The sequence below is a fragment of the Brachyhypopomus gauderio genome, chromosome 14 (genome assembly GCF_052324685.1).
Source record: "Brachyhypopomus gauderio isolate BG-103 chromosome 14, BGAUD_0.2, whole genome shotgun sequence".
Lineage (NCBI taxonomy): Eukaryota > Metazoa > Chordata > Actinopteri > Gymnotiformes > Hypopomidae > Brachyhypopomus > Brachyhypopomus gauderio.
In genome coordinates, this window is record NC_135224.1 from 9,078,136 (window position 1) to 9,094,817 (window position 16,682).

The 16,682-nt window shown below is 44.5% G+C and overlaps 3 protein-coding genes across 5 annotated transcripts; all 3 read left to right on the plus strand.

Annotated features, from left to right (window-relative positions):
* The first annotated feature begins 1,692 nt into the window (after nt 1-1,692).
* Nucleotides 1,693-8,430, plus strand: naa40 (N-alpha-acetyltransferase 40, NatD catalytic subunit). Of its 2 annotated transcripts, none has more exons than XM_076972215.1 (8): nt 1,693-2,205; nt 3,312-3,407; nt 3,510-3,562; nt 3,658-3,753; nt 4,148-4,306; nt 4,454-4,537; nt 4,812-4,889; nt 6,507-8,430. In XM_076972215.1, the coding sequence occupies exons 1-8, from the start codon at nt 2,200-2,202 to the stop codon at nt 6,649-6,651; spliced, it is 717 nt and encodes a 238-aa protein (XP_076828330.1). In that variant the 5' UTR covers nt 1,693-2,199; the 3' UTR covers nt 6,652-8,430. The 2 variants fall into 2 exon arrangements, with proteins under 2 accessions (XP_076828330.1, XP_076828331.1); XM_076972216.1 differs by lacking the exon at nt 1,693-2,205 and adding an exon at nt 2,427-2,558.
* Nucleotides 8,431-8,560: 130 nt separating this feature from the next.
* Nucleotides 8,561-11,457, plus strand: b3gat3 (beta-1,3-glucuronyltransferase 3 (glucuronosyltransferase I)). Its single transcript, XM_076972212.1, has 5 exons — nt 8,561-9,079; nt 9,183-9,348; nt 9,462-9,813; nt 9,939-10,229; nt 10,385-11,457. The coding sequence occupies exons 1-5, from the start codon at nt 8,998-9,000 to the stop codon at nt 10,481-10,483; spliced, it is 990 nt and encodes a 329-aa protein (XP_076828327.1). The 5' UTR covers nt 8,561-8,997; the 3' UTR covers nt 10,484-11,457.
* A 142-nt stretch (nt 11,458-11,599) lies between these two features.
* Nucleotides 11,600-16,438, plus strand: LOC143474687 (uncharacterized). 2 transcript variants are annotated; one of them, XM_076972213.1, is made up of 3 exons: nt 11,600-13,158; nt 14,000-14,658; nt 15,476-16,438. In XM_076972213.1, the coding sequence occupies exons 2-3, from the start codon at nt 14,032-14,034 to the stop codon at nt 15,626-15,628; spliced, it is 780 nt and encodes a 259-aa protein (XP_076828328.1). In that variant the 5' UTR covers nt 11,600-13,158; nt 14,000-14,031; the 3' UTR covers nt 15,629-16,438. The 2 variants fall into 2 exon arrangements, with proteins under 2 accessions (XP_076828328.1, XP_076828329.1); XM_076972214.1 differs by having other exon boundaries at nt 14,099-14,658.
* The last annotated feature ends 244 nt before the right edge of the window (nt 16,439-16,682 follow it).

Below are 16,682 nucleotides of genomic sequence, written 5' to 3' on the forward strand. Positions count from 1 at the left end.
AATCCAGCCCCTCATTCTGTTCTACATGTCACACACTGTGGTTGCAGAGGGAGTGCCTGTGAGACAAACAGATTCTCCTGTTTCTCTGCAGGACTCTGTTGTACAGACTTGTGCAGGTGTTCCAGCTGTGTGAACACAAAGGAAACAGAGGATAAAGATGATGATAGCTGCCCTGACACTGACAGTGAGGAATAGCATGTGTATATGTGTATATGTGTGTGTGTGTGTGTGTGTGAGAGAGAGAGAGAGAGAGAGAGAGAGAGAGAGAGAGAGAGAGATTTTACTTCTATTCTATTTGTATCATTGTCATTCCTTTTATTATGGTTATGTATATAAGTTTATGCCGGTTGATGTAAATGCCAGTTGATGTGTATGCCCTCATTGTTTTGATAGTTTTTTATGTGTTGTTAGTGAATAAATGAATACCTGAAGGGTCCTTATTGATAATTATTGATAATTACAATTATTTCCATTTATTTATAAAAATGACAACATGAAAAATAACCTTATCATCCACTTGCACAATAGCTGTTCTATAAATAAAGCACTGCTTGGAATTCATTTAGCCCCTGTTACAAACACATGAATGGCTATCAATAATTATTAGAATTGTTTCCATTAATTGATCAGCTGACAACATGAAAGGTCACTTGCATTATTGTGATTTGTACTGTAAATAACCCACTATTTAGTATTAATTTGGCCTAATTCAGAAATACATGAATGAGCATTATGATAATGCTCATTCATGTATTTCTGAGGGCCAATTAAATATTAAATAGTGCATTATTGTATATAAAGTGGGCATAAAATAATATTAATCAACGATATTGTTGATAATTATTTTATGCCCACTATAAAATTCTATTTTGGGAGATTCCTTTCTGTAGGTTATATTTGACAGCACTAGGCAGGTTGTCATTTTTTCCAGTTTGTTGCCGTAAATCCGTTGCGTGATTGGTTTAGCGCGGTCACGCGGTGTCTTGTGACGTCAAAATCGTCATTCAGTGTGAGGAAAATAGTTTTTCAGAAAACGTCTCGGTTTAAACAAAGTACAGGATTCTGTGACGAGAAACTTTTTTGGTAAGTGCAATATAACATATCATTTTTATCAGCTAACGGGCATGTAGTACGGAGAGAGTGGAGCGGATCAGAACGAAAACGGGCTTCACATACGGCCTATTACACCATTCCGCCAAATCAAAAGCGCCCCCTTGTGGCGGCTTATTCACTTGTTGCCACCTTTGTGAATGGAGTGGTGCATTTGTGTGTGGATCGGGTGCAGAAATGCGCGAGGAAAGTCTCAAAACTCAAAATACGCGAGAGGAAATGAACAAAAAAACAACGTGATCCACAAATGCAGATGCACCATTTTATAACTAAATTTTAATTTTGAGACTTAAGCTTTTAAAAAATATGCAAGTAAATATAAATGAAACATATTCAGTTTCACATACAAATTACGATGTATTTATAAAAGTTGAACAGTGTTTGTACAAATTTCAGATTGTGAGACACAAAATGAAATGTATTTATTTGTGAACAGTGAAATGTATTTGTGATATATGTGTAATTTGTGGATTATCATTTACACATTTGTAAGGAGTTTTGAGACTAATTTCTTTCCATAGCAGACACACGTACATAAACACAAATGTCTTTAATCCGAGGGCTGAATACACTTCTAAATCCCCTAATACACCTCTGGACACGCGTCTAAATGACCATAACCTGCGAAAGACCCAAAAGTGTCCATAGTTATCCACCTGTGCAGGACGCGGTCGCGAGGAACCGCCAACGGACATGAGCCCCAAACCTCTGTCGTCATTTCCCCGAGAGCGGCAGCGGTGGACGAGGAGGAGGGGGGGAGAAAGAGAGGAGGGAGGAAAGGAAAAAAGGAAGGAAGACTAGAACATAGCTAGCCCCAGACCTCATTATCGTCCCTGCTTACAAACCGAGGGGAATTAAACGTAGCATGCGAGCTAACGTCGACGGTTTAGGCTGGGCCGCGGTGTTGAGCTAGCCACGCCGGCTAACGCTGAGGTAGTTTAGAGCAGCTCCGCGGTTAGCCGCCTAGCATCGCAGCCGCTCCGGCTCCAAACTCCATCTTATCTCCACACGCTGCTTTCTGGCGAGAAGACCGCCAGAAATAACCGAGCATTCACACGTTTCTCCGGCACGACCGGTATCGTACACGAAATGGGGGTGAGTTCGGTTCAGGAGGGGGGGGGGTATTTTACTCGTCGCTCGCTTCCCCGCGGTGGTTCTGGTGGAGGCGTGTTGAACAAAGACCCAAACCCAGATCCCGGAGGAGAGAGAGAGAGCGCGAGGGTGATGGAGAGAGAAAAGCCGATCATGTTGTAGTGAAAGCCCGGCCGGGACGCCTGTTCAGATCTGGGCACCTCGGTATATTCCCGAACCACCGGTCCAGGACCCGCTCAACAGTTCTGCTCCTCGCTAACAATTGTAAACTTGCACAATTTCCCGCAATTGATGGCAACGCTGGTTTTTCTGCGCCGTTTCACACCAACCGGCGTCGTAATGGAAGTGAAGACATTGTACGTGTTCGGTTCTGACTTGTGTTGGACTATGAGTAGGTGAAATAACAGCTTCACGTCCTTTTGTGCCGCCCGGCGAGGACGGGCACGTTGGCGGTGTGAAGCATGTGTGTGTCCGTGATGGGCTTGTGCGCGTTAATATTGTTATTATCATCAAGTATGGACATTTGTTCTGGCCCGGGCGACTGTTTGGGACTGATTGTCAACCTTTATATGACTGTGTCTTTGACTTTTTCTCCCCCGGACTTCCGATCATCGGCATGGTGTCGGTTACAGGCTGTCACGTTTACACAGGCCGACAGCGAGCATGTAGTGGCCCGATGAAGCGAGAGATTTAAGTCAGATCGGCCTGAATGGAGAGATTTAAGTCAGATCGGCCTAGCAAGACAATATAATCTAAATCTGGGCGCTATGTTTGGGTCTAAGTAGGGCAAAGTGCTCGGTACCTTGACACTGCATCCGTTTTCTTCCACTTGTAGCAGGGCACCGTTCTCCTATATTTACTCTGCAGCCGGTGCTGGGCTCAACTTTGTCTTCTATATGTGTTCCCATGTGATGAGAGAGAAATGGTCTGAAATCTCTCTCATTAACATTGGTTATATTCCACCTGAATGTGTACGCTCATGCTCTAAAAGCCACAAACCCCAAAGGTGGAACTGTGAGGAATGTGTTGTGTATCACCCTACTGCTTCAGAGAGTTTGGGCCTCCCTCAGTAATGATCATTTACAAGCTTGTTCTCTCTCTACCTGCAGAGGAAGTCAAATAGAGCAAAGGAGAAGAAACAGAGACGGCTTGAAGAAAGGGCAGCGATGGATGCTGTTTGCGCCAAAGTGGACGCAGCCAATAAGGTCAAAGGTCTTTCCCGAGATCCCTAAAATATTTACACTTGCATTTGGGAGTGGATCTTGTTTTATTCTCATTTTGATCTACTGGATTCTTTCTCCCTACAGCTGGACGACCCTCTGTCTGCTTTTCCAGTGTTCAAAAAGTACGACAGAAATGGGTAAGTGGGCGGTGCACGACGTGTCGCTTCTCCAAGAGATCTTTCCCAGGCCTTGGGGATTGCTGTGACTGGTTGGGCTGTTTGTCCTGAGGCAGGTTAAATCTGGAGATCGAGTGTAAGCGGGTTTCGGCGCTGTCTGCGATTACTGTGGAGTGGGCCTATGAGCTGACCAGAGCCAACATGCAGACGCTGTAGGTATTAAGCACAAAAATCAGATTGGCGTTAGTTTGTTTTTGTTCATTTGTCGTAGGTGAAGAAATTTGCGCCGTGATCCTGGTTTTCTGGATCCTTATTTGATACTTGTGTAGCCGATGTAGCATGATGCTCAATGAGGAAACCAGAGATGACCTGTAACTGAACAGATCATTTAATATCAGTGTGGCACACCTATGTGGGAATGTCCTTCACACTTTGTGAGATTGTTTTATCTTTGTAATTCCCTCATTTAGAATCCCTCATTTCCCCATAACAAAGTTATGCCGTTCCTGCAGTATGTCAACAATGAATTCGTAGGTTTTAATGGAAGTGTTGGAAGTGTTTCAGGGTGCCTTATTTGTAAGAAGTGCCTTCTTTAATGTATTCTAGATATGAACAGAGCGAGTGGGGATGGAAAGAGAGGGAGAAGAGGGAGGAGATGAAGGATGAGAGGGCGTGGTATCTCCTGGCCCGCGACGCTGACTCCGCCCCTGTCGCTTTCTCTCATTTTCGATTTGATGTTGAATGTGGCGATGAGGTGTTATACTGGTACGGTTGGTTATTTTTTACACATGGCCATGTTCGAATTGGGCTGTACCTCTGATTTTTTGCATTGTGAGTGTTTTGTGCGAGTGCACTTTAATGTCAGATATCATGCCAGCGTGTGGGAGTGATGCTTTCAAACACTTTCCTCAGTTATGAAGTTCAGCTGGAGAGCAGAGTCAGACGGAAAGGTTTGGGGAAGTTCCTCATCCAGATCCTCCAGCTCATCGCCAACAGGTAAAATGTCCCGTGTGTGTCGGTGCTGTCAGTAGATATCCTGCTACCTCACAACTCGTCGTGCTCCCGGCAGTTAACCCACATTGATTTCAGTGACAGTAAACTGTGGTTACACAGGCAAAACATTTATTAATCACTTTGGTTTCACAAAAGTGACCTCCACAAAATGCTCACAAGACTCTGCTTGGTGGGTCATTCATTACTTTTCTGTGTACTAAAACCCTCAGGGTGAATGGCTAGGGTGCCTAATGCTGTGTGTTCTGTCTTGTTTCAGTACACAGATGAAGAAGGTAATGCTGACAGTATTCAAACACAATCATGGGGCCTACCAGTTCTTTCGGGAGGCCTTACAGTAAGTTAAAGTTCTTTCACTTCCTAAATACGTTTATATAGATTAACTTCCTGTTTATTGTTCACATATATGATTTATTTAAATGTGTGTACAGTGTAGTCCAAAAGTAATGGACAAGAGACACTTTATTGTTTTGTTATTATGTTCCACCCCATTAGATGCCAAGTTATACCCTTATTAGGAGCTTAGCTACTGATTCAGCTATAGTCAGCCTCTTGGTTGAGCCTTGTTTTGTTTTGTTGGGTTTTTTTTTGTTGTTGTTTTTTATGATGCTGTGTGAGTTTAGTTAATACACAGCAGAGCTTTTAAAATGCCCTATAGACCTTAAAAAATGCCTTAAATATTTAAAATGTGGTGGGCGCATCTAGAGCCTTAACTTGGCTTAGTTGACCATGTGAAACATCTTTGATTTCCAAACAATTTACACTGATGTCAGACTAACAGAGTGAACAAGTATAGAAACATATTTTTATTCTAAATATATACGGTAACTTGCCAAACAGTTCCACTTTGGTCACCCCACAGCTTGAGTGATAGGACAGACGGTAAGAACGAAAGTGATTCCAGCTTTAAGATGTAGTTTGTAGTTTTTAGCCACCAGCAGTTGTCAATGACTAAATCTACCTTACATTGTTGGAGAACACATAACCAGGTCTGGCAAATGTGAAATAATAACTGAACGTGATGTTTTTTTTTTTTTTTTTTTTTTTTTTTTGGATTTTGTGCATGTTGAAAGCTTCTTGTAAGCCTCAAAACCAGACAGGCCAGCTCACATTTTACTAAGAATCACGAGGACAGTAGACTCATTTGTCTTTATTGATTATGTAAGTGCCAATATCAAGAGCTGCAGGAATTCAGGTATTCAGAAGCATTTCAGGTGCATTCACGTTTAGATTTGATCTTGGATTTAGCCAGAGTAAGTGTACATGACTTTGATTTAAAGCTGTCGTTCTGACCTTTAACCTCGTAGTCATATTCTACATGACTATAATGGGCCTCATGCAAGGCTATTTTGGTACTCTTATTCAAACTAAGTTGTAAAGTCAATTTCTATGTCTGTGCCATATCAGATTAAGCCTGACATTGAATTAATTGTTGTAAATTACCTTTGCGAACAGCTCTGATCTATAGAAGAACAAGCGTTCATAAATTGTGATTTCCTATTAATTTATTAAATAATTACTAAAAGCTTAGTAATGTAAATGAAAGTGAACTACATCTATGACTATCATTAAGCCACATAAACAGCAGGACTGAAAGCTATCAAATCCAAGAGATGGGGAGACAAATGTTAATGAAGCCGGTCGCCTGTCTTTACATCATCTTTGTGTGCATTTCATTCTGGTGCAGGATTTGACAGACACTCTTTTCCAGAGAGTCTTGCATATGTATATTTATCATTATGATATCACACTCATAAGTAAGATATGTAATCGGATTAAGACAAACAAAACCATCTCACCTTGAGGCCCGCTATGCTGAACTCCAAACGATCAAATTCCACACATGACCTGTATCGTTGGTTAGGATGCTGTCCGTAGTGTTGCTGCATGTTCACTGTCCCGGCGATGTTGGGCCCTGTTAGTGTGAAGACTCAACCGCTGCTCTTTGCCTCAGGTTCGAGATCGACGACACCTCCCCCAGCATGTCCGGTTGCTGCGGCGACGACTGCTCCTACGAGATCCTCAGTCGGCGGACGAAGTTCGGCGAGGCGTCGGGTCACGCGCACGCCGGCGGTCACTGCGGAGGCTGCTGCCACTAGACCTGAGTCCTCCCCTCACGGACGCGCTCCTCTTCATAAACCTCCGTCAGCGGTCCCCTCTCTGCCCCTCGTTACCTCCATCTGAACATCCCTCACGTCTAGTGCAGTCACACCGTTCACGAGCCAAACTCGCCTACCGAGCTGGAGCCGGTTAGAGCACCTTCGGCGTCCGCTGTGTTAGACACCCTAGGAAGGATATTACGAAGCCTGCCTCAGCTGAGATGGATTATGTTACCATGAACGTCCTCTGTTGACCTCAGATTTTAAGGAGAGACATTTTGTAAGCAAGTTACAGTTCATAAGGTACTCAGATAAAAAGGTCAGCGTAAGAAAATGAAAAGAAATTTCAGAAAGGAAAGACTCCTGTTTTTTCTGTTGATTAGTTATACTTAAGATGGCAGAGAAGTAGATCAGTGGAAACAACAGTAAAAGTGAAAGGTAAATTTAGTTTCAAATGACATTTTATCAACCAATTAATGCTTGATTTTTGTTTAATATGGATGCAAAGTAGGTGAAAAGCTATGAGGAAATTTGATTTATATAGTTTTTTTTTTTTTTTTAAACCTGGATTGGTTCTTAATAAAGGGCATTGCATCAGTGATTTAAGTCTGTGAGGAAGAGAGTTAAAGCTAGTGGTTTTATTTTAGCACCAGAATTGTTATTTTTTTCTACCTCTATTTTTGGTTGTGACTATCGTATTTCACAGAGTTAGCGGTCTGGAAGCAGTGAAAGGGGGGGGGGGTCTCAGTGGCTGGCTTTTTTGGATAAGTTATTTAAATGGTGCTCTTCTAACACTCAAATTGAGGCCTATCAAAGTTCGGTTTGTGGAGTGCTGACTGAATTAGGCTTTAGACTGATCTCTTATAGCAGCAGCGCATCTATGAAGGTCCTCTTTGCTTTTGTATAGTTTTAACTCGACAGTCCTCCATAGCTGAAAGTACAGTAGCTGCGCTCTATCCTCAGTTCCTTTCCGTTTCGAAATGGTGGAGATGGCAGTAACGGCCCATTTGTGACGGCTCGGTGTAATGAACTCTTCTCCTCACCTCAGGAACCAGCATGGTGAGTTTGTACTTGTAGATCTGCACATCATGCCCTGATGAACACAAAGAGAGCTAAAGACTGCGATTTCTGCTTTTCTGGACTACAGTTCCCAGTCTCCCGAGCTGCTGAGCATTGTTTTCAGTGAGTGCGAGTGTGTCAAATGGGTTGTTACTGCCATTTGTCTCTCTCTTGCTCTTTCAGGGTACTCATACATATAGTTGAACAAAAATACAAGGAGCTTTGCCCAAACGTATTACTTTGAGAAGCTGAATACAATGACTTGTATTCTTTATAATCACTCAAACTAGTCTGTCTCAGGTCATTCAACTAAATCAAACCTATAACAAACGTTTTATAATGGCTATATATAGGGGATCGGTGTTGAGAATATGTCGACGTTCTCTATCGTTTTGATGAAGGGATTGATGTGTGTTGCAGTGGACCCTTAGTGTAGAAAAAGTGCTTTCCCCCCTTTTTAAGCATCAATGCATTCTTTTTATCATGTCATTTCTGTAAATCCTCATTTTTTCTGAACTGTATATAATCTTTTCCATGTTCATTTTATTTACCTTCCAAAATGTCTTTTGGGGAACTGACATTTACAAACGAAAGTGACCAGATGTTTCACAAAGGAGTATTCCTGTCTTGTGCTGTGTTGTTAATGCAGAAAGGGAAAGTCATTTCAGCTTTCAGTGTTTTATTTGTATGCAACAAATAAAGGAAACTTGTTTGACTCAGCGTTGTTTAATTTACCATTTTTGTACAATCCATATTCATTTCTAAGTGGTTATAGAAATATCCCGCTACTGACGCACTAGGCACGGAACTACAGTCGTTCGTCCTTTTGTCCGGGGGACTGCAATCGAAGTTGCTCCACAGCGGAAACTGCTGGAACGGGTTGTAAAATGGACACAATGAATGGTGTTTTATGTATACGAATGCTGTATATCTATTTTGCGCATAATGACGCTAGTTATGCGAATTAAAAAGACATTGGGAAGGCTATTGTGCTTGCACGACTGGATTTGTAAGGTTGGTGGTACGTTCCTAGCTCCCAATGCCACTGTCAAATAGCCGACACACCAACATTAGCTAACCTAACTAAACTAGCTATGTTACCCAGGATTGGTTAATGGGCATTATTGGACGTGTTGAGTTGGAAAACATTTCTTTATTTCCATACTGTTGCCTCTGCTAATAAGTCGGTTCGGTTAAAGGGCATAGCTGTGTTCTCTTGGCGTTCCTAGTGGTCGTATTTGCGCCAGTCTCACCAGTTTTCTTCACATTACCTAAAGCACCATAAGAATGAAGCTCAAACTTAAGAACGTGTTCCTGCTCTACTTCCTGGTGTCCTTACTGGGGCTCGTGTACGCGCTGATGCAGCTAGGTAAGGCCAGGGCAGAACACTTGTCTCACCTCACATATTTCTGTATAAGATCTAACAATATAAACGACTATCAAATAATTCACAGATCTTGCCATTCTTTCAGGTCAACGCTGTGACTGTAGAGAGCACGACTTGCCGAAGGATCGTACCATCTCTCGATTGAGAGGAGAGTTGCATAAACTACACGAGCAAATGAAGAAGTCTGAAACAACAAAAGCCTCCAAGAAAACTCTACCTACCATCTATGTAATAACACCTACCTACGCCAGGTACGGAGGTGTACTGTTACACGTTTTGAAGTGTGCTGCTGATGTGGTGAGTAATGTATGCAAAAGTTTGTTTTCAAGTGTCTTTCTCTCTGGATCTCCCTCCTGACCTCCAGACTGGTGCAGAAGGCGGAGCTTACCCGTTTGACTCAGACGTTACTGCACGTTCCTCAGCTCCACTGGATCCTGGTGGAGGACGCTCCCGGCCAGACGTCTCTGGTCCGGGACTTTTTGGCTAGCTCCCGTCTAACCTATACCCACCTCCACGTGCTGACCCCCAAGGACCGGAAGCTCCAGGAGGGAGACCCCAACTGGCTGAAGCCGCGGGGGGTGGAGCAGAGGAACGAGGGATTGCGCTGGCTCAGGCAGGCGGCTGCCGCCACGGGGGGGAGGGGCCCCGCCTTCGATGACGCCGTCGTGTACTTCGCCGACGACGACAACACATACAGCCTACAGCTGTTTGAGGAAGTGAGGGGTTTTTTTTTGTGCTTGTTTTTTAACAAAAGTTTTCTATGTTAGAGTGTCCACAGCAACTTCACGCCGATCCCTTACGTGAGCGAATTTGTCTCTCCCTCTTTCTCGAACCGTCTCAGATGCGACACACGCAGAGGGTGTCTGTGTGGCCGGTGGGTCTGGTGGGGGGGATGAGGTTCGAGCGGCCTGTGGTGGAGGACGGCAGGGTGGTTGGCTTCCACACCGGCTGGCGCCCCAGCCGCCCCTTCCCGATAGACATGGCTGGCTTCGCTGTCTCCCTGAAGCTGCTGCTAGCCAATCCCGAAGCTCGATTTGACGGCGATGCTCAGATGGGTTTCCTGGAAAGCAGCTTGCTGCAGAGTCTGGTCACAGTGGACGAGCTGGAGCCCAAAGCGGACATGTGCACTAAGGTGGGTTTTGGCCAGCCAGTTTGTTGTTTTGTTGCTTTATCAACCGTGTAGTCTGGTTGAACATATTTGATCTGGCAGGTGTTCCAGGATAAACCTGCATATCCATAAATCAGCTAAATTCAGGTGCTTTTTGTTTGTTGGTTTTGTTGACCCAGGTGCTGGTGTGGCATACCCGGACTGAAAAGCCAAAGATGAAGAGAGAGGACGCTCTGGTGAAGCAGGGGATCGGATCGGATCCCAACGTGGAAGTGTGAACGCGTCTCCTCCAAGTGTCGCCATATACACGCACACACTCAAATACATGCTCACACACTAACATGCATACAGAGACGCACAAACACACACACACAAACATCTAAAATGATTTAGGAGGGCTAAAAAGTCCTTATAATTTAAACATTTAAAACATGTATTCAAACTAGAACACCACACTAATTCTGAATTCTTACAGACTGAGATCAGATTGGCCCTGCATGTCAAATATGGCATTATGGCATGCAGTACAAAGTTTACGTCAGTTCATGATAGCCGTTCATACTGTTGCATCTTCAACACCTGGATTAGAAATTAAGCTAAATAATCCAGTTAAGCACTTTTATGGTTTGTCAACATCTGTAAAAGACATATACCTTTAGTACAATATGCCATGAATTGTATTAAGTGAGGGTCTTGAGGAATGTTACTTGTGTGAAACACAGGCTTTGGCCTTAATGGGTGTGAATGAGTAATGAACATGAGTCAAAGGATGGTGCCCTATTGAATTTCCATTGTATATACTGTAGGATGACATTATTTATATCTGTACAGGATAGTTGCTATTTAACTGTGTGGCTGTATGTACAGTGGGTCTGAGCGATCAGGGGACCTGCGGCGGTGTCTGGGGTCATTTCACAGGGGCGGGACTGAACAGTAGAAGAAACCTCACATCCTTTCCAGTGATTTGTATGGCTTTCCTATTCTCCAGTATTGTTTTTCTGTTTCCTTGACGATATGACTATTCTGTGTATGGTTATTGTGATGGGCTGTATGCGTGTGTCTGTGAATATTTGCAGTTTCCTATGGTTATATCTGTAATGGCAGTCTGTAGAATGCAAGTAGTTGTTTAGAACATCTGTCTCATGCCTCCAAATGTCCTCTGCTTCTTATTGTTCTCTTCATTTGTTGTCTTAAGGTTACAGAATTCCTATAAAATGCCTTAGAATAAAAGATAATATTTTATCCAGGTGGACCAGTTGGTCTTTCTGGTTAGTTTGGGGTTTCCTGCATGTGCTGGTTCCAGTCTCACCCATCCCAGATGGGTTTGGTGCCAGCGTGCACGTGTGCGACGTCCACATCACAGGGCACGGAGCTACCTTGGCCAAGATCTCTCATTTCCCCACTCCTATGAAATAAAGAGGCGATCTGATTTAATCGTGTGACAAATACGTGTGATCTAACCGTACAGCGATGCAGTTTTAGCAAGAGCTCATAGCATACAGTGAGCCTTAGCGGTCAAGGTGAAGCCTTTTAAGTACCGCCACCTGAGTGAATAATCTCTTAAGACCTGTGTTTGTTAGCAGCGTCAACACCTGGTTCCTCTTGCGCTGTGTCTTTGACCGATGTGTCACTCTTATTAGCTGTGCCTCTCGTGACCTTGTATGGAGCGGTGATGCTCACTGATTCGCCAGTCCATGATCACTATGGTGATGTTGCTAGGTGAGTAACAGCCCTAGTAGCCAGAAACACAGGCAAGCACGCACCACTCTTAATAATGACTCAGAACCACTTCCCACCCATGCCATAACATAAAAGTTCTACTCTCATCCACACAGACCCATTATCACATGCACCGACATGCACAGCTGGCAACCAGCTGTTTCTGTTTCTTACAGTATCGTTGGCTAATGATACTTGGATGAGCTAGAGACATGGCAGATGTAACTACCACTAAGCCTTCCACATGTGAGGTTACTCACGCACGTTTGAGAGGAGCCCCGTCAAGGGTTGACCTGTTCCTGCCAGTCGCTCCTTGTTAGACGGCACACCTACTGCTTCTGGGTATCGGGCATGGTGCTTTCTCGTGCCAACCCCTCCTGTGCACTCTGACCTGACTCAGAACCGAACATACTCATTTTTCTTGTTTTATGGAGGATCGCAATTTGCATTCGATTTCAGAACTTTACAAGATGCTTTCAAAAAGCAGTTTTCCGTCTCTCGTCCCCTCTACTGAAATGCATCAAACATAAAACATGTGACAGCGCACAACTATTTCAAGTAAATCTCTGCAATGTTTTCTATCATGAGTTGGTAGTAGTGGTGGTGCAATAAAGAGACTTTTGTGGTGGAAACCTTTGATGTTGTAATGTGGTCCCACCCAGGGTGATGACCATGATGACATCCAAATTTCGGGGACATTTATACTCACTGGGATTTGCTGGTACTTGAATGCATGGGAGATTCAATACTTTTCATAGAGTTCTCTGTCATCATTCCCATAGCAGTGTTGTATGCCCATTGTACTTCACGTTTAGTACAATAAGCTGACCTGTTCAGTACTTTGATGCTATCAACACCTGGTTAGTTTTATATTTGACTAGATGTTTTACTAGATGTTAACACCAACCTTTTTTTCTCTCAAGGCTTATCGAGAGAGAGATAAATAGAGAGAGAGAGAGAGAGCTGGGGGTGGAGGATAAGTGAGATAGAGTGATTGTTTGAGTGATGACAGGTTCAGGCAGGGTCTGTGACGCCAGTGCGTGTGTGTATGAGTCGCGACTGTACTGAGGACTCAGCACACCGAGGGAGCTGAGCACAGCCACGGAACACAGAACACAGAACACGGCACTCAGAACACGGAACACAGAACTCGGAACACGGAACACAGAACACGGCACTCAGAACACGGAACACAGAACTCGGAACACGCCGCTTGGAACACAGAACACAGCAGGTAAGCCATTGTCCTGCCTTCCTGACACTAAACACCAGCAGGTATGAGGAGCACAACTGTATTACTCCACTTAGCCATACGTGCATATATCACAACATAAAGCAGTAGTTACAGGACAAGGAGATGTTTTTCAAACTGGATCTCTACTTTAATGTATGACAGTAGAGTAGAGATGAGGTAAAGTCACAGGGCAATGCAGTGTCAGTGCTGTTCAAAGTCCTGGAGCCCTGTTTGACGTCTGTGATGGCGTGTCTGTGACGGCGTGTCTGTGACGGCGTGTCTGTGTCACGCACACTCATCTGTGTTGGCACTACACTCAGACCCAGCACAACTGGAAGAGGTGAGGTCAAAGTGGGGGGCAGGGCTCTTTGACTCCAGCACACTGGAAGAGGTGAGGTCAAAGTGGGGGCAGGGCTCTTTGACTCCAGCACACTGGAAGAGGTGAGGTCAAAGTGGGGGGCAGGGCTCTTTGACTCCAGCACACTGGAAGAGGTGAGGTCAAAGTGGGGGGCAGGGCTCTTTGACTCCAGCACACTGGAAGAGGTGAGGTCAAAGTGGGGGGCAGGGCTCTTTGACTCCAGCACACTGGAAGCAGACTGATACTGGCGCCCAGATAGCACACACACACACACCCCACATACACGCGTGCACTGAACTTTGGACGCTGTCACTCTGATCAGGTCGCAGATAAACACACAGCACAAAAAAACATCTGCACCCTCAGTTTCCTAAGCGTCCCTAATGAGACTTTCACGCTGAGACAACCTCCCTGTAGACAGCATAAGATTTATTTATTTTTTTTTACATTTTCACATTTTGTTCACTACTTCTTACTTTCCAGTTTGCAAAAAAACCCGGAAAACATCAGTTAACATGACGATAGGCAAGAGTTCCAAGAAAAGTAAGGCTCCTCGATCTTCTCCTTCTTTCCTGGACACAGCTGCTGGATTTTATGGCCGTTTAGACGAAAGAGAAACCGAAGTGGTGAAGGAGATGGAGACCAGAGAGAAGGAGGCGCCCCCCAATCCTGCGCTGGCAGAATGGAACCGCGGCTCGGCCCCCGGGGGCCCGGGTTCGCCAGACGAAGACGACCCCGGCATGGTGGACCTTGACCAGGGCTTGATGGAGGACGACGGGGCCACCCTGCTGAAGAGGAAACCCAGCCGGCTGAGCCTGCGTTGGAGCAGGAAGAGTTCCAGGAGGGCCAAACCTGACCATCCCTCCGTCGGTGCCGAGACTCGGGCCGACGGTCCCGCGGACCGGAGTCAGGACGCAGAAGGGGAGCGGCCAGCCGGGACGGGACCGGACGGCGGAGCTCCGGAGTGTCTGCTGGCGCACTTCTCTCTGCGGGAGGAAGCAGACGATCATGCACTCATTCTGGAGATGAAGCAGAGACAAGGGGGAGAGGAGGAGGAGCGGAGGGATGGAGAGACGGAGGAGAGAGTGCATGGCCAGAAGATGAAGGTTGCCAAAAGGAGCACGTTTAGGAGTTATCGCAAGGTAAGATACCGATATCTAAAACATGTTTTTAAAGGGTTGGGCTGCAACTGCTTAAGCTCATACCAGACATTCCTAAACAGTTATAGCCTCCTTATGACTACTGAGTCTATAATCCTGGCCTGAATACACACAATATTAACCCATCATTTCAAATAATATCTACAAAAAAAAAAAAACCTAAATACAATATGCTCCTGCAAACCATCATGGACTTATGTGCTCCACCATAACACGAGAGTTTTAAGTTTGCATAGTGCTTACACAGTAGAGTTCTAGTTACAGATTAACTTCCTTGTGATGTAATGTATTCATTGTGAGGGATCTTTGTCCACGCTGGCGCCCCTGCTTAACCGGAGGCCGGCGGCTTTAGCCATAGCCGAGGGCCTTTTCCTTCTGCACTTTGATATCATCGCACGTCGTTTTCCTTAACTTCACGTGTCTCCGCACGCTCATCTACATGTTCCCTGCACCAGCGTTTCAATCAGTTTCTCTGTTTACACTGTTGGCACAGGGAGGGGAGATGAGGGGTGTCAGAGGGCCATGGCCGACCTCCCTAAGTCAAACAGCCCTTTTTCCCCATCAGCGACTCCTACAATGGAGTCTCTGTGATCCGTTTTTTACCTGTCAGACCTGAAACTATTTCACACCCATCACACCTGGATATCTCGAAATGCGAACATTTGAACCTTATTGGAGCAAATACCTGAATACTCTTTTGATGGAAGTTACTCAACAGTCTGTGTATAATCTGTATATGGCATGTGGCCTGTTTGGACTGTGGTTAAATTGTTACTTGTGTATTGTTGCTTCTTTTCAGGGGTTGGATAGAGCAGTTCGTCGAGGTTGGGAGACCTTTGTTGCCAATTTATACAGTGTGACCCTCACTCCTGTCTCCTCCTCCTCATCCTCATCCTCATCCTCACCATCCAAGTCTGCCAACAAGAAGGCTGCTCTGGTGGACTATAGATAACATTGAACAAGCTGTATATTTATCAGTTGTCTGTGTTTATCCTCCTAAGTTTATTACTATACAAACCTATACAACTTCACACTGTAGTGCTACAACTCAGAGGTTACAAATACAACTACAGAATTTCACATAAGGTCTGCCTAGGATAAGTCTCTGCTTTTTTCATATGTAATCATGCACAATCAAGGTTCAACACTGGGCTTACTGTAAGATAGTCTGCAATGTGAAACGTGACAGAGCAAGGTTTACTTTCGCATGTGCTTGGGGGTCTGTTTATTGCAGTAGCGCCTGGAGGATTATGGTGAACTAGGCAGTGACTACACAGCTTTTGCCCTACAGAACACCCCCTCTCACACACACACACACACACACACACACACACACACACACACACACACACACACACACTACCTAATGGAGCGGTTTAGGACTTTTTCCAGGTGTTATGAAACAGAAGAGCTGGGAACAGGGTAATGGAGACAGAGGTCCTGGACTTTTGTCATTGTCTTCAGTCTGCAAAAAAAGTTGCCCTGGACATGGGCCTAAATCTCCACCACATGGTGTTCATTCAAAATCCCTCTTTTCCCCTAAAAACGTCCTCAATGACATTAAATAATGTTCTTCTCAACTATGAAGTCAAGACTGAGCCAGTTGACAGAGTTGCAAATATGTGATATATGATACGGTATTAATTATCATGAGATTGAATGTCTAGATGAAAAGCACGAGCTGGAACTACTGAATTTCTGTTTTTAAGTTTACTTTATTAATGCCATGGACAAAAATGGAAATGTAAGAAAATGAAATAAAGAAAGCTAAATGAACGCACTTTTAACGCACTTTTTCTTTTTTTTGGGGGGGGGGGTGGTGTCAAGGAAAAAGGAAATTAGCCAACAAAGGACTCTATGATTCTTGGCTAATAAAACAATCTGTTCGTGTTTATGCGCGGATATTTGGACCGAGACATGCAGATCTGACCTGCCTTCTGATCAGTTAGTTCCAACATAAAACTCAATTGATCCAGTAGAGAACTTAAGTCTCTGCTATCGTGACC